Raw genomic sequence first — 25,724 nt, 5'->3', positions numbered from 1 at the left:
CCTTTTCAGAGTTGTGTTTAAGTATTACTGATGGTATTATGTGTACTATTGACTGGAACAATTTAAGCCTCCCAACTCTGAGGGAATTCCCTGCTCCACATTTTAATTATCTTTAAAAAAAAAAAAAAAACACAATTATTAGTACCTTATTTCAGTGGATATGAGCTACAATGTCTTGCTCTATTTTTGGAACATCATTTAAATCACTTTGTATACTACAGCAGTGTTGATCTCACAGCATCTCAAGCCAAAATAGCTTTCTTTCAACATCATCCATATATTTTTCAGTGCAGAGATACAATCAATACAAGCAAAGGAATCTGAGGAACCAAAGAGGAACAAGAATAGTTTTTGTGGAATTGATGTCGCCGTGCATCCATTAGCCCCACTCCGTAATTACAAAATTAAGTGTCTGATTGCTCCCCTCTATTGAAGGTCACCCTTAAGGCCCTAACATGGGGCATAGATACTAATTAAGCGCTCGCTTGACTGCTGCCGAAGCATGAGCTACAAACACCAGCAGAAATCCTGTTCTAAGTCTCTGACTATTACTATAAACAAATGCATGTTCTTCTCTAGAGAGAATATTTCTGAGAGCTCCTAAGCCTCAGGTTTATTACCACAGTTTGTAAGCCAATTGCCCAGCCTTGTGCATATACTTCACTTTAATAACATCTTCCTTCTTGCACAGCAGCATAGTTTGGTTCAAATTAATAAACCAGGGGTACTATGCATACTCACATGTATAAGTTTAATATTAAATTTACCTATATTAAGTTTTAGCTACACACTTATCATTTTAATAATCATTAATTTAATAACAATATCTGAGAACCACACAACACATACATGGATGCAACTAAGTTAATAACAGAAACATAACTGAGAGACATTAAAATATTGATTTATTTTTTTTTTTTTAAGCTAAGCACCTGAAATGATAAAAGAGTTTAAAACTACTCTATACCAAACAACTGAGCCCCCAAAATTTACAATGACCAGATACAAAATGCTGGAGCAACACAAATTAGCCCAGCAGGACACCAAATGCACATAGCAATCAGATCAAGCTAGTATCTCCTGATGCAACTAGTCTCTTCAGTTTATGCAAAAATTATCTTTTATCCTAAATACAGATATTTGAAGGTAGTTTCTAAGGAAAGTCTTTCTGTCCACAATCATAGAGAAATTATAATAGCATGTCAGACCCATTGTTACATCTAATCCAGTATCACATTAGCAGCTAAAGTGGCTTGGTACTTTAAAAGAGTACGCAAAGCACTATGTGAATGAACCACATGAAAGCACGTGCAACACAATAAACAGGAAATAAATCTGCTGAGGACAGACCAAGAAGGCTATTAAAATGAAAACAATCAGTTTATAGCAGATGCAATAGAGAAAAGGATATGAGAACAGAGGGAAGACAAGGTACAGGCTAAGAGACTGCCTCATCTTTACAGATATGAGGAAAATGTACAAAACTTATGAAGACCAGACAGGTAGAAATAAGTGGGACATGAGACAAGAGCCTGAACCAAGGCTTCTGACTGAGCACGTAAACTGGAATGAGTGCATCTTAGACAGCTCATGCAGCATGATTTAGAGATGGCCTGGATGACACAAGCTGAGGAGCTGAAAATGACACATTACAGGCAGGATGGAGTTCTTCACAGTGGACGATATTAAAAGAGATTGAGCACGATAAGGAACCCTGCTTTAACCACAAGAAGAACCTTGCTCTAGCTACAGTGGGTCAAACTCAAAAGCCAAATGTCATGGACATCAAGCAGATGTCAGCATATTTTCATGTAATGATGATTAGAATTTGCAGTAGACATGAAGTTAGAGGTAAATAGCAAGATTATATTGTTAAAATGAGGGTTATAAACTACAAACAACATAGCTGAATAAATCTGCAAATGATTCCATCAATCATCTAAATCTCTAGTCTGTTTTCCGAATCCCAGTTTGTTTTTGATTTGTAGTTAACATAACACATTGTGAAGTGGTTCTGAAGTTTTGACCTCTTCTTTAGGAAAATTGCTACCTTCCTTCCCTTCTTGACCACCCAAACATCTCTGCCACCTGTACACTTAGTTGTGTATTGCTCACTCCTGTGGCACTAAACAACAGTCGTCCTGATATAAATTTTCTGCCTCTATGGAAGAGGTTAATTTTACCCGGGCTAAGATGAAATTTCCCAGTTAAATATCTACTCCTTTCTGTAATGCATCACTTGACTGATCTGAAATCCCTCATATGAACTATCAATGAAATTAGTTTTGTACAAAGTTCTACAGGTGTTTTTAATGTATAGACCTAGAAAACAGTTCTCCATTGGCCCCAGGACTGTTGAGACCTGTAAAATGCCATTGAATCAGCATGGTCTTTTTGCCCACGTTCTGCTGACAAAGTAACACTATGATGAAAACTCAACTGAGTGCCAACTGCCTGTTTTGGAAAGATTTCCTCCTTCTCTACATGAGTAGCAACTTCTTCCATCACCTTTTCCTTGCCAGTTTGGAGTCTGAGCCCCAACATTAGCAGCACCTCATCATCCTGCGAGCTTTCAGAAGCACTGCCACCCTCATGGGTTCGCTTGCTCTCCCCCCACCTCCCTCCCCTGCAGCTGAACTCAGCATTTTGAATCCATCTCCTTTTGTGTGGCCATGCCAGGAGTGCCTGGGACAGCTTCTCACCAGTGCTTTTGATCATGCAGTGGTGTCAGATACAGAAATCACCTTTAGCATATCCACCCCCAATGTCCTAGTGTGCATTTTATTGTCACCCTGCAGGTAAAGGCTGGGTGCCATACACCTTAAACAGAAAAAAATTCCAAGAAATACTAATACTCCTGTGCTTAAAAAAAAAAGGCAAAAATAATGCAAATGACAGTCAAACCCACTAATGACAAATTCTCAAGAAATGTAGAGGTGACGATATTTCACAACAGAAATGTCAGGTTAGCTGAAATATCTGCATAATTTTTAATTTTAACTTTCCATAAGGGTTTTCACATTTTTCTTCAAATGGAAGTCTGACAAGAACAGCCATAATCACAAACAAGTCCAAATTGATGCCAAAAATGTAGTTTTGTTTTCAGGTGATTTACTACAGCAGCATGTGATTTAGATACAGCGACAAAAAAAAATTAATTGAACCAAAAACATTTCAGGAAGAAGAAATCTGAGTCATCAGGTTTTAGTAATCAAAAAAGATTAATACAATGATATTCATGACCTCTACACCAATAAAATGCAGTCCAGAGAATTTCTCTCCCTTCAGAAAATGAACAATCCATGGGAGTCTCAGAAATGATAATTAGTATTAATTTAGGTGATTGTACACTGAGATAAGTTGTACATAAAATGGTTCCAGACTTTAGGGGAAACAACCAGCTACATACACCAATTATGAATTTTTTAAGAGACCTGGAGATAAGCAATTAATTAGGGGAATGCAGGCAAAAAGGGGATTCCAGCTCCAGAAGCTGGTGGCTGTGCAGACAAGAGCTGTGCAGTGACTGGAAAGAGGACGTGGGGCAGCAGGAGAGGAGCAAGCCTTCTCTGCAACACCAGGCTCACCAGCTCCACAAGCAGTGGAGATCAGCTCAGCTTAATTGAATTAAGCACAGTGACTAAAGTTAATTGGGATTTTTTTTTCCCCTGGTAACTATTTTAAAAATCTAATAGCATTGAAGCTTTTGAGGATAATAGCTATTTGGCAGCAATTTTACAGGAAAGAGTTACTGAGGATCAGGTCAGTTCCTGGTCAGAGGCACAAACAGATCAGAGCAGCCTTGCCAGGGCACTCTCCTGGACCCTGAGAACCAAATGAGAATGGCAAGCCCCACATCTCATGTCAGGACATAACTCCACATTTCCCATGCTCCGCTTCTTCCCTGCACCACCACCCCCAGCCCAGAGGCTCTTCTACAACAATTCATGGATTTTAATTTGTTCCATTCTTTATTAAAATGTCTGAAAGACATTTCATCTTATTTCAAAGCAGATATTTTTAACTAACTGTTTACCAGCCAAGTCCAACTGTGAAGTGTAACTACTGCAGCTTGAAAAGCAATCACTCTAAACAGTTTCATAGATGGGAAATGTCTAAGTCAAGATGTGAGCTGCAAGGATGAGCAAATGAAAAAGGTTTTAAAAAGGCCTCATGATGTCAATGAATCTAATTTACTATTTCTTTGTAATGCGTGTCCTTGTTCATGATGAAATTGCTCAAGACTCACCAGTAAAAACAAGTTTTTGCTTTCTGTTTGAATGTCCAAAGACCTGTCTGGGCTGCAATTACAAACCGGTGTCATGATGACACGAAAACGTAGTGTTACAGTTGTAACAAAAGCAAATCTAAAGGATTGCAGTGTTTTAATATTTCAATAAGGTTAAAGCAGGAGTGTTAAATTATTTAAGTTCTGGAATAAGATATAAGCACTAGAGCAATATTGCATCCACACTCATGTATCTTCTCACGTGAAGAGGTGATACCTACGTGATAAATTGTAGGACTGTGAGATAAATTAATTTTTTATGCATTTTGATCACAATACCCTCTCCTGGCCTACTAATCCATTTCCCAGCAGACTTGCTCTAGCATCCCAAATCACAGAACATTTTCATTGCTGCCATTAAAAACAATGTTTTATAGTCTACCTCATTTTCTCCTCACAGATGTAGAAGTTTCCTTCCTCGAAAAAATAAATATAAATTAAGTTACAGAAATGCATCTTGATGAAACCTTTATATCCTCCACTCCCCCATATTGTATAGCTATATATGAGACTTAACAAGAGAAAACATCTTCAAATACTGACAGCTGGGTGAGATGCTGCGATGTCTCTATGTTTCTGTGGTGGCAGGGGAAAAATGAATCACGAACAGATGTATAGTTCTCCAACTATGATGATTTAATATTGCCAATAAAGAAATAATACGTATCTATATATAAATCCTGGAATAGCACTAATAGTTAAACCTAATCTACAAATGTGCTCACAGTTTGACATTTTCAGGCTATAGACTATTACATGATAAAAATGCTAATTAATATATCCATCACTGCCAGAAGAAGTGTGATGAAACCAAAATGTTTGGCAAGCTTATCGTAAAGAAAACCTGTTACTACTTCAAATCCCCACTCACTGCTAAATACCAGATCTTTATGCCCCATCCGAAAATGCAGCAGCAGCTCAGGGTACCCATGCAGCAAGGCACCGGTCCCTCCTGGGGAGGCCACAAGAACCAGAGCGCAGTGCACCGAGGTGCAGAGCTGGACAAACTGTACACACCTGGGCTTTATTGAGCAGAGGATCACCCAGGGGATTATTTATGTAGATTTGAAACTTCTGAGTCTTTCCACACACGTGGAAATGTAAAACCCAGTGAAAGAAATCCATATAATAGCATGGAACTTAAAGCAGAAAACAAGTTGGCTTGCAGTAAAGGTATGGACGTGTATATGAGCACAGCTTAAGTACCTTTGTTTGCAGCATGAATTGCACTTATCCATGATTAAATACGGATAAAAGCAGTCATGGCACACTTAATGACTCTTCAACCATTTTCAGCACTGGAGTTATGTACTTCAGAATTTCTTACAGGAATCATAATTCCAAATGTAACAAAAGTATTTCTAGAGAAGAAAGGCAGGACAACTAACATTGTTCCCAGGCTTCATACATTTGTCCTTTATGATTTTAAGTACTTCATTTAAAAAAAAAAAAAAAAAAAAAAAAAAACAACCCTCGTAAGCACTGAGGTCATGCATTTCCACCTGACAATGCAATGTAGGGATTTCCTGACAAGCAGCAGGTTCTGCAACAAGCATCTCTTTCCAGCCTGGCATTCACACCATGATGAGAGATGCTCTCAGCAATAGACTAAGGAAGCATTTCAGTCTTCAGCCAGACCCAGCAGAAATACAACCAGTCCCCAAATCCTTGCAACTACTGCAATAGCTGACTTCAAGACTTGGTCAGCTGATGGGAAACATTTACCATCCAGTTATCTGTAACAGTGACTAAGACCTTGCCTCTTTGAACATTATCACCACAGGCTATTTTGAGAGGATGAGAAATAAGGGAAGAGCAAAGGACAACGTTCTGTGAAGAAAATAGGGCCAGAATCCAGCTCTGCAAGCCAAAAATGCATCTTTGCACTACAAGATGAGGTAACACACAGAGGCTTGTGCCCACGAATATGCATCACCGGGAACAAAAAGGTTAGGTGCACCTAGCCATGTGAACAGCCACACACATTTTGGGAGATGATACATTGCCACCTTCCTCAGTAAGTAAGGAAAGGAAATATGCAAAATTATAATAACAGCCATGAATAAGGAGGCTTTGCAATAGAACAAAATTAAGCTTCCTTTTCTTACAGCATCTTTCCAAAACTTTCAGTTACACAAGAGGGAGACACTTCAGACAGAAGAGGTTATCCAAAACTGGGTCAGTTATTTAGTGGGAAATAATTACATTACAGATGTCAAGGTACTCAGAGCACTAGAGCAAAATGGAAAATTTTCATCTTCTTCCTGTTACAAGATGTGTATTTTTGTTCTTTTGACATTTACATGCCACAGTAAAAGCAATGAGAAAAAAAAAAGGCAGACAGTGATATAACCCAGCATAAATACTTGCATTCATATCAAAACTGTTAAGGAGACATCAAAAATCAGCAACTTCACATCATGACTTACTGTCCTAAATACATTAATCAGTGTTTTTAGTAGGATGATGGCACCATTACCTTCTGTAGATACAATTCAGTAGACATTTCTCAAAACTGCATTGCAATATGTTCATTCACAGGCTTCACATTAGAAACTTCCAAAATTTATAGGTACCATTCTATGTAAATAACTGTAAAAAAAAAAAAAAAAATCTGGGGCTACTTGTTGCTTACTGTCACAATTCAAAAAGAAGGACATGAAAATACAAAGAAAGTAATTCATAATGGTAAAAACACCTCAGACCTTCTTAGTTTTCTAAGAAACACATAATCAGCTCTATCAGCTTTGAAATGAATCTACATTTCCTACTCAATATGATGAAGGGCCTTCAAAAAATAATAAAAAAAAATACACCCCTATAAAGTTTCAGCTGGCAGAAATCTGGGGCTCTGCAAGGTATGACAGCACCTGGTTGTCCACTGAGCTAGGTAGCAGTACAAAAAGACATCACACACGAGTATGCTGGCACTTGCACAAGTCACAAAGCTGCAGAAATATCACGCGCTTTTTGTTGCTGAAAACCAACCCTCGGGCTTTGCACTGTGCTGCTGCCTGGCCATACTGTTGGGTCCCCGTGTGCTGAACGAGAGGTCAGCCAGATCAGACTTTCTCCCCAAGAAAGGAAAAATTCAGACAACTCCGTAGCACCAGTGCAAGACAGATTCCAGTCCATTGTCTGGACCAGCTTCCAGGGACATATCCAAAACACCACGCTGATGACTATATTCTTCAAAGAGATGCTGAGATCTTTTCATTTAGTTTATCAAAACGTGGATCCTGCCAAAATCAGTACATTCCCAATTCTTATTTTTGTTTTTTAACTGACAAAACTAGGCAATTTCACTGAAGGTCTTGTCTGGCACATGATCTCTATTTAACTTACTGTAAATATTCTTCTTTAAAATACAATCCAGTCATTTATGACTCCCACTACACTCCCTGAGTGCACACACAAAACCCTCCAGAACTTGTCATGAAAAAGGCATAAGTAGAAATATTTTAAATAGCTGTTGGATTCAATGATTAATATTAGAGTACACAGACAGAGCATCAGTGCTGATAGATGATTACATTTTCTCCAGAAGCGGAGAACAGCAGTGCTCTGCAAAGCAGAGCTGAGTTTACATAAAAATGACAAAAGCAGATGCTATCACTTAGATAAAGACAGCATTTCTAATACCAAGCCTCAGTCAAAAACAAGAAAAAAAACTAGAAGCATCATCTCTTTTAAAATAGTGAGATTTCAGCCTGTGTTCCTTCAAGGACAGCAAAATAACTGCTACAGCTGTGCATTGGGTAAAGGAGAAGGGGCACTGGTCTCTGACATGGATAACTACATCACCCTGACAAGTGAAACAGGCTCATGAAATCAGCAAAGATCTTAAAATGACAGAGCAGTCAGCTAAACACCCCGGTAGCACCATAGACATCAGTTCCTTGTGGGCTCCTGCTTCTTTTGTGAATGGAAGAGCAGAGGCCAGGAGCAGTGCCATAGCAGATGGAAGAGAAGATCCTGATGTTTCACCTCTGCTTTCCTGATTACTTAATTATTTATTCAAAATTGATATCTCAGGGGCTACTGGAAGTCACCCACCCTCTCTACCAGCAGTATTTTAACACCGCAGCTCTCCTTTTTGTGAGAAAGAAGAGGGGTCAGTTCCTATGGCAGAAAAGTGATTAAAATCAGAGTAGCTCTAATCAGATATAATACCAAACACAATTTAAGGAAAGAAGCAGTACCTTCTCCTCTAGAGTTCATGATTATATAATTATAATCTGGCCTTTTCCTTGCTTTTCTTTTAGTGTTTAGAAATCAGACAAGTTGTTTTAGGTTTTCTTTTTCTTTTCCAGTTAGTAAGGAAAACAATTAGATTGCTCTAAACTAATTTCAAAATGTAAATACTGCACCAAACCAACATTTGATATCTTGCTTTGGCTGTCAAATAAAAAAAAAATTGAATTATTTACACTGCTTTACTCACACAAAGGAAATATTGCTTTCAAAATGCAGTGTTACCCTGTGTATTCCTCCAGCCTAGGAAAATAAAACAATTGTCACAATAGAAAAGAAAATTTGCTACAATTTCTTAAGCACATAAAAGCTCATAACCACAAGAGGTTAAATCCAGCAAGTTTTAAATTAATTCTGCAATACAGATGAAATCAAATCCCAGTTTAATTCTCAAAGCCTAACAAAAGCCTCCAGATGCCCTCTGCAAATTAGGCAGCGGCCATCAGCTGAAGCTCAGCTGCCCTCTCATTGCACAAGAGGAGAAGGATCCTGGGGAAGAGAATCCCTTGCCAGGAGACCTCAGTCCAACCAGGTGGCCCCAACATGAGCTGGGATATTGGATTCCTGCTATGCCTCTATGAGAGAATGAAATCCTGCCAGGAAAGAAGACAGTATTCATAAACACTCATAAAAAGCTATAAAGAGCCAAAACAGGGGTAAATAGTGTGGAAGACCTTTTCCTAAGCTCATAGGTTTTCTAGATCCCAACCAGTGAGAAGCAGAACCTCAACAGGAGGCTCAAAACCCAGTGGCAGCAGCCAGAAAGGGCCTCCAGTGGGGAAGGACATGCAGCACCCTAACAGAACCCAAACAGCACCCCACTCTTCCCCAGTCCCTCCACACCTTTGGCTGGGCCAAGCAAGACAGCCTTTAGGGGTGCTTTTCCAGTTCGCAGACTCCCACAGCACCGTCCTCTTGGGGACTGATCTTCCAGGCCTCTCCAGAGCAATTCACATCTTCAGAAGCAATCAAGAGATTAAAGGTGTGTATGTGTGTGGTTTTTTTCCCCCAATTGTGGCAAGTGAAGTATTCTGAATTTTTCCCCCTTATTAAAAGAAAAATGACATGATTTATCTTGCCACTGGTTTTTATGCTGCTGTAGCCAGCCTGCAAGCATTTTAAGATAACAGCGTGCAGTTAACAAGATTTGCAAGTCAGACGTGTTATAAAAATACACTGAGTTATGCAGAATCAGTGTTACCCTGCCTGCGAAAGATTGGAAGCATCATGCAGAACTCTGGTGGGAAGCTCAGCTTTCAAGTGAGAAATACACTTAAAACAGAAGCCTTTTTGTCTAAAGACAAACCCAGCCTTATCTCTTGAAGGAAGCAATTAAGCAAAAAGCAAATTCCACGTTGAAGCAAATACAGCAATGCCCATCTGCACATGCTGAGCCCGTGGTTCAGCTGAGTGTAGGGACACAGGGAAAAAATCCACTGCGCCTTTACAACTTGTTTGTCAATGGAGTAACAGTAAGTGAACGTGAAGGCTCTTTACACCTCACAGCTGGGGCAGTCGGATAGATTATAGCTTAACCACCATGAAAGTTTAAGCCAGCATGAAGTTGGCCTACACTGAAGCACTTGATTTCATGAGAAGAAGGAGCAAAGAGCCTCCAGGATCTATCACCCAGCTCACAGCAACACCTGTACTCGATCACCAAGCCATGCCAAGGATGGAGCACCAGGGATGGGATGCCTGTCCTGGCTGCCAGCTGGGCAGGTTGGGAGGTCGGTGTCTTTGGCAGCCACCAAATGCCATAAACTCACTCAAGGAACAGAACAATGAAGCCTCCATTATTTGGGTCTCCACTACCCTAAATATACCCACGGTGGTGATCTCTCAGTATCTTCCTGTGATCCAATGTTAAATTCTGTGCAACTGCTGCACAACTCTCTCATGGCTGGAGATGAAGGAAAAAAAAATGGACAGAAAAGCAGGTGTTGGTTGGGTACCCTGTAAACCTCTGCTCTCTTTATAGAGAATGTTAGTGTTCTGGAGATCTGTGTGTGCTATCAGAATACTGAATCCCCCCCTTCCCCTCCCCAAGGCATTTCTGAATCTTGGTCACATGTTTACTTACTTCTGATGTGAAACGTGGGCAATAAAGTCTTTTTTTTTTTTTAAAAAAGAGACAGGATACAGCTTACAAGAGGACCTCCAGAAGTTTAGGTACTAAGCATACAACACACTTATTATGCAGAAAAAAATATTTTGTTAAATTTACATATGAAAGCAGGACTGCATTTTAAATTCTATATGAATTTCCCCTAACAGACTTTGATTCATAGATTCTGCCAGGACTAAGGGATTATCACTTCTCACCTGTTAAAGAGCACAGCCTCTCAGAGGCAGGGAGCAGCCCACTAAAGACATATAATCCTTATCAGAAGAACTTCAGCATAAATTTGATACTGCTTTGTAGTTTGTTTCCATCTCTAGACACTATAGATTCCCCCCTATTCCTCTGATAGATTAGAAAACAAGAACATTAGCAAATAATTCAATTTACATAAGAACTTGGTTCAAGGGGGACTTGCATAGCCTGAGCCTTAGAAGAGGAGTACAATTGGCACAAAAGAACCGCTTGATACCCTGCTGCTCGTATAAAGCACATCATCACGAAACATCATGCAGCTCAAAGCCAATTCAAATCCAATCCAAAAAGTCAAGGAACGCTTTTACCAGGGGAAACCATGAAATGACTCACATTGAAAGCAGAAATCCCCTTCTCTTTAATTCGTGCCTATTTTTATCCCCAGCATTTGAGTCTGTTGCTCTCCTAAGGGTGGAGATACAATGTGCACAGCATGCTTGCTATCCACATCCTGCTCCCAGTCGGGGTATCTTCAAATTCTTTTTACAACTTTGTTCCACTATTTCCTCATACCGTCCTTTAAGTAGAAAACTCAGAGCCCACACTTATCTTTCAGGACTTGAGAGTCTAATCAACATCATACTGAAGCTGAATAACAAATAAAAACATGAGATAAAGATCTAACAATCACTGTCAACTCGTTCAGTTCCATGAGTTACCAACAGGAGGAGACTGGCACTAAACAGTTACTCATTTCTGTCTTAAGGGATAAGGGAAATGCAGAGCATTTCCAACCAAGACACTGAAGAAGATGTGTTTCACCTCCACAAGACTCACTGAAGTATCCCACTTGGCAGTTCATCTGATGCACACGATGCACTGTGACATACTGGGATGTGCATGCTGGAGCATCACTAATGGACGTCTGTTTGCCAGGAGTCCCATCATCCACCTCTGCTGTGGATACAGATGGGTGTTAATAGACAGAGGAAAGGTCCTGCCATTGAGTAGCCTTGGAAAAGTCAGGAGGTCCCATGGGCACTTTTTCAATTAACAGGGGACAGCTAATGTCTTAAGATTCCCATAAGATTAAAATAAAAAGGCAAAGGCAAAAGAGGGAAACAGTGTTGCCTTACTCTTAGGTATTTAATAAACTCATCTCAGGATTGCTAGCTGTGGTGTTTGGGCCTCATTAATTTTCTCTTCCGAAGTTAGCAGACACTCGCAGGCTTTTGTCTATTGCTGTCATCAAGGCATTTGCATGCACTAATCCATGACAAATGGTTTCATTTGATGCACATTGGATTTCCTTGCCTGCCAACCAGAAAGATAATAGAAATACCAAGAGAAGCTAAATTAAAACTAAAGGAGTCATCTATTTGTTGGAGAACTTGAAACACTTTTAAAATAAACACCACCTGGGCAGCTGAATTCATGGAGAAAGGGCTGAGGTTTCAGCCATGGAAAGCCAGTTTCTAAAAATGCATCTTTTTCTTCCCCAGGTCATTAAAGCCTCACAAAATACAATATTACTACAGAAATAATTATACTACAGATGTGGAAGCCAGCTTGGACGCAATCATTCTGTCAGATCCTGCACTGGCACACTGAAAGCAATTACAAACTCATTCAAAGATGTCTGTTATCTCCAACTCATCTCTAGAGTTCCTATTTTCATGCACAATAGTGCCTTTTGGCTGACTGGCCACCCAAATTTAAAGGCATCCCAAAAGTAGCCAAAGAGAGGAACTTCATGAGTTTGTAATATGCGCATCATTAGTAGAGCCCTGGTAACTTACAGACTTAAGCAAGATTTTAGATCAGGGAAATACATCCTATTAGAACAGCAGAGAGAGTTGATTATTGGGGAAAAAAGGCAACTTTTGGAAAAATAGGCCTCCTTTAAGTTCACTGATGCTGCACACCAAAACAAAAGCTGGTACCAACTGGAAGAACACACAAGACCCTGTCTGGGTTTGTGTTGGCATTGGACTTGAAGTCTGTGAGGTCATCATCTTTTCAAGAAAGGGCCACTGTTGGCATATCTGAATATATGCTTCCAGACAGAATTTACTCATTTACCAGGATGAGTACTTGTTTTAGGTGGCTGCTGGGATAATGGAGAAATTTTATGCTGATTTAAAAAGTGTTTATCAAGAATATCAAGGTAGAAAAAGAGGAAGGCAGTGAGATACCAAACTAGTCTTTTTTTTTTTCCCCCCTTACATTATTAGACAGTTTCAGCTTCAGAAAGCAATTCCTCAAAAACCTTAAGGTTTCAGAATTCTCCACTCTGCTCTGATTTCACTACTAGAACATGAAGTAGGCTAACATTCAAAAGCTTCTGAACAGTAAAATCAGCTGATTTTTAAATGGGTAAACATATATATTACTGTATCATAGCCATAAAACAATATATTGTATTATAATCATACTTCAGTGTATTTTACTATAACTTCCTTATACAAAACACCTTCAGCCAAATGCCAAAGCTGAACTAGTTTTTTTTTCCCCTCACAAATGTATTTTTCAAGATGAAGTTCTGAACACTACCTTACCTTTAAGGTCAGTCTTTCTTGATCTCAATTCTGTTTGGTTTTGAATTTTTATCTAAATTCAGAATTATTCAGAACAAGATAATTTCCTTCTTAACAGGTTTGTATAGGGAAATATATACAGTACTATGTAAACATTCATCCGTGAATCTGTACAGAGCCACAGCTGTTATTGATGACAACAGTTCAGCATTTAAGGAAAAAGGTCCTAAACAACAAGGTCCCTTCATTTATTCACATTCTTTAAAAAAAGTAAACATACAAATCAATGAAACTGATTTTCCAAATAAACCATCCTTGCTTGCTCCCAACCACTTAATTAAACACAATTAACTCTAGTTTGTTTTGGCAACCAATTAATGTCATGATCGAATATAAATAGACTCTGCAAGAAAAGATTATAATTAATAAATCCTTAACAATACAGTAAAATTACACTGAAGCTTTGCTTGCCAGAAATACTTAACAGCATTTTTGAAGAGCATTAACGAGGACACTAAAAAAAAAAAGATGATAAAGTTTCACCAAAGTGTGTACAATTAAGATCCTGAGGCTCTTGCCTGCACTCAGGCTGACCTATATAACCTACTGGCATTATTTACATCAGAAGTTTTCAATGCCCAGTTCCCTACCTCCAAATAAACTGGAATGGTTTATCATGCTGATCATAGGTGCTTCCCAGTCAAGTCCTCCACGAGTACAACTTTTACTTGCATGAAAATTAACTGCAGAATAGATTTTTACTCATTGTATTTAGTGTATTTGCCACAAAGGCTCTTGATTCAGATTTGTCATCTACAGAATCCAAACTATTAATCCAATTGGACTTTTGGATCATGTGAGAGGGCAGATTAAATGCACATTTTGACCTGAATGAGCAGCTCTCCTAAATAATAAAGGAGCAAAGGTTCCCATTTAATCTGCATTTTAGCTGCCTATTTTTATGGTGACAGGGTGTGTGTCATAGAAACAAACCCTCAAAGCTCAGAGGAGAAACATTTAGGCATCATTCTTAAAAAAGACCATCATGCATGACTGTCAGTGGGAGCTGCTGGTGCAGAGCAGTCTTCTCCTGGATTACACATAGCTCAAAGTTCAGGCACCACAATGAGAGCACCACTGAGCAAGTTCGGCCACCTCTGACTACAGATTGGCCTTGTCTTACTTCACTTGGCCTTTCTCAAGGAAGAAGTGAACTCCAAGCCTTGGAACAAGTACAGTGCCCCCTTTGGCTGAACCTTGTGCAGTGCAGAACCTGCCCAGTACCTTCACAGACTGAGCTGTAAGAGTGCTGAATTAAAAAAAAAAAAAAAAAAAAAAAAAAAAAAAAAAAAAAAAAAAAAAAAGCTCAGTATCATGAGCTGATGGGTGTCTACCACTAGAGTGCCAGATGTGTAGATCACTCCAAGCATTTAGGACTTGATTCCAAAAATTCTGATTTACTCACATCATCCATGAACTAGTAAGGTCCTCCCCTCCCACAGTTAACTCACTTCCCACCCTCCCCAAAGGAAAATAAAGATTACAATAGAATACTATGACAATTATTGATTATCAAATAATAGCAACGATGATCCTGTCACTGAACACATTACCTTCCAAGGACAGCTAGATTGCTTTCTTCACCCCATGCAAAGGAAAAGGGGAAAACCACTGTTCTGGAAGCTACACAGAAGGTGCATAGAAGAGAGCAATGTCAGATAACAGTCTTCTAAATAGAGCATAGAAATATGAGTCAGATACATACATGGGGCTTTGTAACTTCATTCAGCTTAATTTACACCCCCAATTCCCCACTGTGCATCATTGACTGAGTATAATAAATTTCGAGTCCAATTGTGCTGCAGTCGTAGCTGACCCTGCCTAGAGCACAATGAAAAGAAGTCTCCAGCACTGCTACTATGCAAAAAAAAAAAAAAAAAAAAAAAAAAAAAAAAAGTTTAGCTGGAGAGAACTGCTCTATACAGAGCATCTGGAAACAGCAAAAATGCTGAATCCCATCAGGAAAATAAATCTTGCTCACAGCAAAGGCTGATTTCACAGCAGCTCAGAAAAAGAAAACATTCAAAGAGAAATCCAGAGATTGTAAGAGGGATAGGATAAAACCGTATGAAACAATGGGAGAAAAAGACACCTGTCTTATGAGAAAATGCACTCGGATATTGCCTTTTAAAATATAAATGAGTCTTGGACTTAAGTAGGCTAATCATTAAAGGGAGGTTTCTGACATTATCAGCACAAATACTCCAGTGCAGAGCAACCTATATTGCCATTGGGGGTTATATTTGTAGGTGCCAACTCTTCCTTGGAGCTCAACCACCACGGTATGAATTCTCACGGTCTTTAAAACCACGATTGCAAGCTACAAATAGCGCAGAGAGGTCCCTCCATGCCTCACCACAGCCCCAAGGGCTGCTCTGAGATCAGGAGGCACCTGCTGGGGCCACTGCATTCACAGAGGTTTTCTGGTCCCTGCTCCCCCAGAGCAGCTCCTGCCGTGCAGATCAACATACCTTGCTCCTGCCTGCCCAGCCACCTGCAGAGAGGTCCAAAGGGGAGCTGGGATGGCACAGGCAGGGGATCCAAACATGAGCACAGAAAAATTGCATGTGCAAGGGACAGCCTTCCTCTTGCAATACCACCATAAGCACCCTAGGCTTGGGGCTCTTGCACAAGGAGACACAGCGGTGCTTGCAGCAGCTTGTGGAGCCACACTGTGCACAGCGGGCAGCTGGGTGCACACCATACAGCATGGCCATGCTGTTCTTCACAGCCCATTGAGCTGCAACACCTGCTCCCCTCAGCTTGCCTTGTCTGCCTGGATCAGAAGTAACAAGGTGTCACGTTCAGCATTGTGACCGGTGACAGCTTTCCTCCACCTGCAGCTGAGCTACACAGTGGTGAAGGAGAGAGGTGTCCTCCTGCTTTCGGCCCTCCATCGAGCTCTGCTTGCTGCCTGGCAGTGCTACGTACCCTCTGCACTCTATCTTAGAGACTGTTAAAGCCCTAAAGTCTGCTCCTGTTTGGAGGTTTGATTCTTCAAAAGCCACAGGCTGCTATGCCTCTAATAAAGCCTGCTGCTGTCAGCAAGTGCATCACACAAGCTCTGCAGGTGGTTCATCGCTACCGGGCTGACAGCAGTCCTACTTTGTCCCGAAGTGTTGGCTTCATTGCATCAGTTCTCTGCTTCCACAAAACACAAACACATTCGTCCACATATATCCAGATATATTTCGTGCATGACCAGGAACACAGTAGGTAGCTCCAGGCTGGATTGCTTTACCTTGCAGTTGGTGATTCCACAGTTTCAAGTACAGCCTGTGAAGGCCAGAAATGTACAACAAAGTCACTGAGAGCGCAGAGAATTTCCAGCTAGCACCTGTGGAATGCCAAGCTGGAAGCAGGTTTTTCTGATCATGAACCAACCAGGATGCTGCTTCAAGTGTATTTACTGACATAAATGACATCTGAACCAGATGTTAAAGCTTATCAGTTTGTTCCTTTCAATTAACACAGCAGGAAGCTCCAGTTGTCAGCTTTCATGTCCACGATCTGATCTACTGCATACAGGCCAAGTTGTTGCACAGCATTTTAGACACTATATACTGAAGGTAATTTGCATTCACACCAAATTACTAATAGAATACAATTCTTACTGATCACAGAAAGCGTACCCACTCATGTATTAACTACCTAGTTCTAGATCTGCTTCTATCAACACCAAGAGCAAAAACCCTGTTGAATTCATCTTCCAAATCTTAATTGCTCTGCCAAGTACAGAAGAATATTTTATTTACACCTTACTGAGGAGTGAGATTCAGACCAACATTCTTCACAGGCTGTTTTGAACTGGATAGCCTCGCATTCGGTACATATGAAAATAGCAGACCTTTTGAAATGTGAAAATATGCAGTTTCCCCTCAAGGCTATAAAAATCAGTGGGAGGGCCAAGATCAGAACTAAGAAATTTTTTTGCTCACAGCCACAAATTCAAGTTTCTGCAAAATGCTGTCTGCTAAGAAAGATGCTCAGAGAACTCTTAGGTTGATGTTGGTTGTTAGCTTGCATAGAATTGCTTCGATGCTGATTTTCTTCCTCATAATATGAGGTATAGAGAATCATTTACTGAGGTGATTTTTAATGGGCACATCATTAACTACTGTCACAATAAAAGATACTTTCACATTTACTGACTCACAATTCCAGCCATACTTGATTCAGCCCATGACTTCCCTCCTTTGAATAAACTTATCTTTAATTAACATATTTGCAAATGTCAGCACTGCTATAGTAGGTACATGTTTCTGCTTGTGTCTGCCTCACATCTTTATGCTGTGTGCAAGACTAGCCTAGCATCTTAACGTGTAGCCAATTATTTTGCATGAACTTACAGGTTCCAGTGTACTTTCCCATATTTTTAAGCAACACATGACCAGTGCTGTCCAGTGTGATTCAGTGCTAGTTAATGGTCCTCACTGGGTGCAAGACATCCCTCATTCATAGAACAAAGCCAGAAAAATTACTAAGAATTGCACAGTTTTGGGGAGGGTTAATTGTTATTTTTAATTTAGAGAAAAATGAAACACTGCTTTTTGAATATTTTATTTTCTTGCCAAATGCCAGCATCTACACTCTGCCTCTGGGACAGAGTCAATACTGTCAATCAGATGATCAATGGACTATCACAGGCACTCAGCTAACTCTGCAAATCACAACCTGTCCACTCTAATCCTCAGGCCAATTCAACAGCTCTACAGCCATAGAGCTTCTTACAACCTAAAACAGCCAATGTGGAATTCTACTCATTATTGCTGGTTCTTATTAAATCATGCAGAAATGACATACTTCTGAAAAATGGAATTTGTTTGCACAAAGTTATTTCCTGTGAATGCTACAACACATCCTTTGCTTAACAATTTTCATCAAAATGAAATATATCCATAAAAAGCTGCAGAAAACTATACGTATTACCCAAGGGGAATCATGTTGTAATGGCATTCAGCTAGCTTACTCCCCATTAAGGTCTCTGGATCCTACTGAAAAAGCTCAGAAATCTACCCTGCCCACCTCACCTGTCTCAGTCAAAAGGAACAGCTATCATCACTTAAGGGTACTTAACTGCAGCATTGAAACTTTTCATTGTGTTAATAAGACAAGAAAGAATTCATGAACAGGTACAGACAATACAGAATAATCCATCTTAAAAATCAAGCAATATGCTCTTACTATCTGTGCCCTCATGCCAACATTTCACAGAAAATAAACCTCCAGTCAATTACAAATGCTGTCACGTAAAATGGTTCATCACATTTGTTTTCAAGTTCGCACCTTCTGCCAAGTCATCTAACTGAATAAAATCCTGAACTATAAAACTGTATATGGCACTGAAAGGAAGATTTAAACTTCTGTGACTGCATACCGAGTGTAGAAACCTATTTCAACCCATTCAGATGCTTGCTTAAGATAGTTACAGGAGGAGAAAAAAAGAACAAGCTCAGAAATGTCTGATAATAAACTAATCTTCTCATACATTACCCTCGATTTCCAGTGTTTCAAAACTGAATTAACCACAGTACTACAGATGGGTATACTCACTGCATTAATCCATTGAGTTCAGTTCAAGTTTATTACGCTAAATCCTCTCTGTGAGGATTTTATCTTTTACCTGCACCTTCCTGTTCTTAGTGAGGCTCTTCTATTCATCAAGTATGAGAAGCACAAGACAGGGTAAAATCTGCCTTTTTAATCATGTTGTACCAAGGTAGCCCCAAAATGGAGTTGAGCAGCTAAGAATTGCCCTTATTTTAGAGCTTCTCGTTATCTATGGAATATCACGAACTGAGGGAAAAGGTATGCTGAGCATGCTATTGATTACAGCTACATTTGCCACGATCCAATAAGTTGAAATTTCATATACCAAATATTAAATTACTGAAATTATGTACTGGTTCATCTGCATCCATTTTTTATTCACTTTTATTTGGCTGAACATTTTAATCTTACTTACACAGTGACTAACTAAAAGTAAATGACGCATTCCTAATATTATAAATATGAAAAATAGGGTGTGCTCAGGGACTGCAGTTGAATACATTAAAATCACTCAGTTTGCTAGTTAACATATTTCCATCCCTTTTATGTACAACCTTTCGCATTCAGTTGGCAGACTGCAAATTCATGGCCTTATAAAAAACAGTCTTGATTTTCTGTTGTGACAGCAGAAATTGCCCAAAATCTTGAGCAGTTTCCCTAAAGGATGCCCGCTCACTGTTACTTCCCAGGTGCCACACAATCTGAAACCGAGGTGAACATCATGTCAAATTCTACTCATCTGTCAGTGTAGTGGATTATTTCTTGAGAGACTGAAATTGGCTGCCTGGGATCAGAACACCATCAATCTTATTCGTGTAGGGTGTGGAGATGCTGCCTGAGAAAGAAACAGCCAAGCTTTCCCTCTTGCGAGCCTAAGTAGGTGATGAGGCAGCTGTAAAACCTTCACTCTATCTGTATCACATCTCTGAGTGAAAGATTTTGTCATTTTTCACATTTCTCTAACACTTGGTATGCATTCAGTGTCTTGCTGTTCTTGCCTCATAAAAGAGGTGATTTTTCAACCTTAGGCAAATGTTGCAGAGCTCTGAATCTGTCCAGCTCTCATTTTTTCTCATAATGTCACTTGTTTCAACTGATTTTGCAAAACAAGATTACATTTTCCTTTTACCTACCTGCTTAGTTGAGCTGTTTTTTCCTATTTTCTTCACTGGGGGACAGACTTAAAAAACTGGCAGCATTACCCACAATTGTGTTGTAACAAATATTTTGTTCATTTCTCTGCAAGTCCCAAATAAAAATATTGCCATTCAAAGACTCAAACTTCCAGTGCAAGCTAGTAAAGATAATAGCATTAATCTAATGTTTTAATGTAGCTACCTGGAGCTGCTCTGTCAAGGACTTAAGTTTGTTTCTCTATATTACACATTTTATTACAAGAAAACAAGACTATGCCAAGAAAGCAAGATCTATGACTCTTGGATAAGGGAAATAATTGGGAAAAAACTTTGAATCATTAGGTTGATAAAGACATCTCTTTTTGAAGGTATGCCATTTGATTATGAAAAACTCCAAGTATTAACTGCCAAATATTAAGTGATGTGTCACTGAAACTTAACATTTACCATCTTCCACTTCTAAAGCTCTTAAGACCTCTCTCTTCTTTCTGCGGGTCTAGATCTGTAATACACAACTCATGGTCTATCTAACTTTAACTAGATGATACTGCACTAGAATATACCAACTTCTCAATTTTTAAACATGGCTCATCCTCTTCAAAGCACAATTAACAGTTGAAAAATTGAATTTATTAATAAAAACACAAGTACAGTAAAACTGATGTGCAGTCTCTGTGGATCACAACAGTCAAAGTGAGTTGCATTCATTGCAAACCTGAGGGTCTGACTCAAAGCCTTGCACATGCTTAACTCCATTGAGAGACACGCCCAAATTTTCCTCTGAGCTGCATGTCTGCAAGTTTCAGAGGTAAGCTTGTGAACCTAAGAAAAACTGTATTGTCATTTACACCAAGGCAAACACCTGACCTCCAGTGAACACTAAAGACTGAGGGAGATGTGGTAACAGCATTTCAAGTAAGCAATACCTGTCCAGCTTAAGTTAGATAATGCAAATAAAGTTACCCAAAACTGTGCTGTTACGTCTTTCAGTGTTGTACACCCACTCCAGAACTGCATGAAAGGGGGAAAAAGGGAAATAGAAATAAGGACAAAGGCAGAAACTAAACTGTTATCCAGAATGGGATTCCCATGTTGGGAGGTTATTAGAAGACAACATTAAAGGATGAATATTACAACATAATATTGGCAAAGCGCAACATGTTAGACCAAAAAGGATGCTCTGCAACATAAAGGCAGAAAATGGATATAAGTTAAATGATAAAATGGATTTTATGATTAGTCAGTCATTTATAAAGACAGACACGAGCATGGTGGAGAGCCTGTAATCTTACAGCATCCCACAGCTGATATCAGTCCTACCTGGTCTGTGCAGGTGATGCTGCTGGAAAGTGTGATGGAGGGACCCCTGACAGAGCAGCATTGCACAGGCACTTATCCACAAATACAGGACCCAGGACATTGCAGAGACCACTGCCATTCTCTAAACAAAATATTAGATAGACGTTATTATCCATCACCTTGTAGCACACAGAATAGTCAGTTTCCATTACAACAGTATTGTTATTTTTCTACTCCTTTTGTTAAACATCTTTTTTTTTACCTGGTCAGTTTTTCCCCCATGGGATGCAATTGTCATACAACAAAGGTCATGCCCAAAAAGGACAGTTGATGTAACACTATGCCAGCACAGGAGCCTGGATAACTTTAATAATTCAGTGGCAAAAATGAAACTGTAATGATCTGAGGACTTGGGGGGAAAAAAACACAACAAGAAAATATAAACAGAAGGCTGGGAAATATTCCCACACTGGTCCACTGCCGAATTTAAAAGCGGGGAGGGAAATCGCAAGGCCAGCTAAAAATACTGTGATGTCCAGACAGCATCAAAACTACTTTAAACACATTGCAGATAGGGATACAACATTATCAGGCATCTGAGATGCATTTCAAAAATATTCCATCCCCAGTACTGGAAGACTAATACTGCCCCAGAAGGTAAAAGATTTTTTATTTATTTTTTACTTTCGTGAGCATTAATTTTTAATCATGATGCTGTCTGCTAAACAAAGTAATTGTTTCTCAGAATTATTTTCTAATCCCCAGATGCAACCAGATTCCTTTTGTTCAACCTCTGCATGTGCAAAAGGGAACGGAGTATGGCCAGACTGCCTTTCATACATACTCTATAGAATATTTTATCTTTTTCACAAAATAGGTTATGTCAATTTTTTAATGAAAAACTTACTGAAAAAAGGGGAAAGGCACTTTCTGTCTTTCAGTGCTGATGTACTTGTGCATCCAGTACAGCTGATCTGTTTTTTCGTACTTGTATTCACTATCATACTAGCTGGCTAAATTTTCCTGACTTTTCAACTTCAGCAGCTCTTCCTTAATGCCTGCAAGGATCTGGAGGTTTGCAAGGCTCAGCTACGCTACACATCGTCCAGTTCCCTTAACAACACCTTCCGCTGCATTTCATATTGCTAAATTAATCAAACTTCAGGCACTCTCCTTCTTCAGCCAATGACATGATGTCGTTTTCTATCTAATAATCCAATCAGCTGAACATCATTTTCACAGAGGAAGAAAGACTTAGAAAGATTAAATCTCTCACATAGAAAAAACATGCTTTACACAAAAATTAAAGAAGTCTGTGTGACTTATCAGTGGAATTTCTGCAGTAGGAAGATTAGCAGCATTAATAGAGAAAAACTCAGTGTCGATAAAATATATCCATGGAAAAATATGTTCGCCCAGTTTTAAAGAAGTAGACATAGCCTTCGGGAACCTTTAAGACTAACTGGCAGAAAAGAGCCACGTAAACTGACAAGTCTAATTAATAGCAAACACCCAAACATTATTTTGATCAGCATGAGGCTCTTTCTGTGTTCAGAGGATCTGATGCACTACTCAGCATATAATTAGTTTCACTGCTGACTATTTACTTCCCGGTGTACAGCGTACTTCTCCTCTCTTCAGACCTAGTTATCTTGCAAAATAGATTCAGTCCCCTCAGATCAGGGAGCTCCCAGAAGGCTTCCTGTGTCTTCAAGAATTAATGCCTTTTTGTCATATTTGGTGCTCATACTTTTTTATACAAGAAGCTAAGAGAGAAAGGTAACTCTCAGAGATATTTCAGGTATTCGGGTTATTTAAACTGAACTTTTAAAAATCTAGCCAAGCAGTAAAGCAAAGCCAAACTTCTATGGTCTGCTTAATTCTCCTGTGTCTTTCTTCACGCATCATCTTCTAAACCACATGGACAGCAGACTTCCTTAACCCACATTTATTTATGGTCTCTAATTTTTTTTAAACCTTTCTGAAACTACACTATTACAAACTACCTTTGTTCAAACCCCAGCATTTCTTACAAACATTTGTCTTGCACTTTTGTCAGCAGACTTATACACAGTTTTATGCACAGATCATCTTATCATTATTAAGAAACACAGCAGAAAGCATTCATCCCGTTATGATCTGATGAGTTCTAGATCTGCTTTCTGAATCTTAAATCCTAAAGAAGCTCCTTACCTGAGTAATCCAACCAAGAGCAGAGCACTCTATTAGTGTTCATTGGAAAGGTCTAACACTTTTTAAAATCCATCTGTACCACAATAAGGGATTTTAATAGCTTCCCAATAATCTTCTTTATCAGGATTATGAGGAAAAAAAAAATCTCTTGTTACAAATCCTGTTCCCAGAGTAAAGACATCTGAGCTCTCAGACACTGCCGTCAGAAAAGTGGCCAAGGTTTGAGGGGTGGAAACCTTCTCATTTTCACCTTTAAATCATCTCCTAGCATCACCCTCTGCTTGACGAGACCTTTGAAGTGATCTTGAGATAATTTGCAGCTTCCAGGATACTTAAGGACGAGCAGCAGTTCAACGCCAAGAGCAGCCTCACTCCAGCGCGGGCGGTGCAGAGCCGGGCAGCCGTAGGCACGCCGCTACACGATGCTGTAAGTACCGTAGCCTGGATCAACGCATCCCTGCTCGGGAAGGGGATCACATGCCTTGAAACGACACGGCCCCCGGTGGCGAGGCAGGGCACCGGAGCTGCGGATGGGCTCCGGCACCGGCGCGGGGCCGGGCGGGCAGTGCCGGGGGGCCGGGCTGCGCCGCGCCTTCGCTCCGCGGGCGCTCCTCCCGCACTTGTTCGCGACAGCCGAGGGAGACGCTAAGAAAGGCTCCGTCTCTCCCTTTCTCTCTCCTCTGACAGACGCCTGTGAGCGGGCAGGGGCGGTGCGGGGCGGGCAGGGGCCGGATCCCGCACGCCAGCAGGGTTTTTGCAACACCTTGCCGCACCTGAGAGAGGGGCTTGCTCGCAACTCCGCTGCCATGCGGCTCAACAGACAATAGAAAGGAGCTTTGCTTTACTCCTCCTGAATGCTAAGATGCTAGGGCTGTTTATGCTAAAATTATTTATTACAGTTATTTATTTATTGGCTACGTCTTAAGTGGCCATTTACAGGAATGGAGTGTTTTCCTCTCCCTGTCGTACCATATGTAATTATTTTTTTAAAGAGCCATTGTATATATTTAATACACATCGAAGCACACCATTCACTCAGCATTACAGCTCACATCTCTGCCTACAAAAGGAAGAAGGCAAGGAGACAAAACAAGTTTCCATTTTAAGAGCTCAGGGTGAACATACAACTGTGTTGGTATTTTCTTAAACCTGTGATAGAAAAGCATACTACCTTCACTGCTTACCAGCTCCAGACACCAACAGTAGTAAGTAACAGTGATAGGTATCCTACTCCCAAGCACCCCATTCTCAGCACCCAAGGACGAACATCTCAGTGGAAATGCTGAGAGTTGCAGTGAGTTTACCTAACAATCTGTACTCTCCTTTGGAGCCTCTGTATTTCATTGGGGAGTGCACATTAAGAGCTTGGCCCTGCAGACTGGCAGGATCATTGCACTGGTCTCCACCCCAGCGCTCACAGCAGCTCTTTATTACAGCCTTGTCACAATAAAGCTGTTGGGGTGAGGGGTGAAGTGACACGGGAGAAACCCTCCCCTCACTCCTGACCACCACTGCAGCACAGCTCCTGGCAGGTCCCAAAGCTGCCCTGGGGAGAGGGTGGCTCAGGACAAGTCCTGTGGTGGCCACAGATGCTTTCAAGAGGTCAACATTTCTTTTAGATATTTTGTGTAAAACCACGCAACACTAGTATGGTTGGGAACATAATGTTCTCTTTAATACACGTTTTCCCTAAGAATTTCCTTAGATACTGGAAGAAGGCCAAGAACTGGAACAGTTGCTGCTACTTTCTGGCCTCAGAAGGGTCTAGAAGTTTCCAAAAAAAAAAAAAAAATGCTGATAAAAGAGACAACCAAAGCACATCAAGTACTAATGCCTAAGGCACCAGGACCTGGGACCAGGTGCAGCCCACAGCAGGAGGTGATGGATGGGTGGAGGGCTGGTGGTCACAGCTGCTGTGATTTTCTACCAAAGCCACAAAGAGGCTCAAGACCTTCCTTCTTTCCATGGAAATGTGGGGAGCATTCCACAACACCTGAGGGGCAGGTGATGGGAATTTATTTTAAAAATAACACCTTTAACAATATGTGCTCCCTCTAGGGCAAGTGAGGAAGGGTATGGAGTGGGGAGGT

At 40.2% G+C, this 25,724-nt stretch overlaps 1 protein-coding gene across 1 annotated transcript in view; it reads right to left on the bottom strand.

Annotated features, from left to right (window-relative positions):
* The window catches only part of TAFA1 (TAFA chemokine like family member 1), a 218,216-nt gene extending 194,056 nt beyond the window's left edge, over nt 1-24,160 (bottom strand). Inside the window, exons 1-2 of the mRNA XM_032194135.1 lie at nt 23,635-24,160; nt 21,463-21,583 (exon numbers count right to left, since the gene is read on the bottom strand). Of these exons, the coding sequence (XP_032050026.1) occupies nt 21,463-21,580 (118 nt within the window). The 5' untranslated portion in view covers nt 21,581-21,583; nt 23,635-24,160. The remainder of the gene's footprint in view (nt 1-21,462; nt 21,584-23,634) is intronic.
* Between the last annotated feature and the right edge of the window lie 1,564 nt (nt 24,161-25,724).

The sequence above is a fragment of the Aythya fuligula genome, chromosome 10, assembly GCF_009819795.1.
Source record: "Aythya fuligula isolate bAytFul2 chromosome 10, bAytFul2.pri, whole genome shotgun sequence".
Taxonomy (NCBI): domain Eukaryota; kingdom Metazoa; phylum Chordata; class Aves; order Anseriformes; family Anatidae; genus Aythya; species Aythya fuligula.
This window is presented reverse-complemented; position numbering and strand designations above follow the sequence as displayed.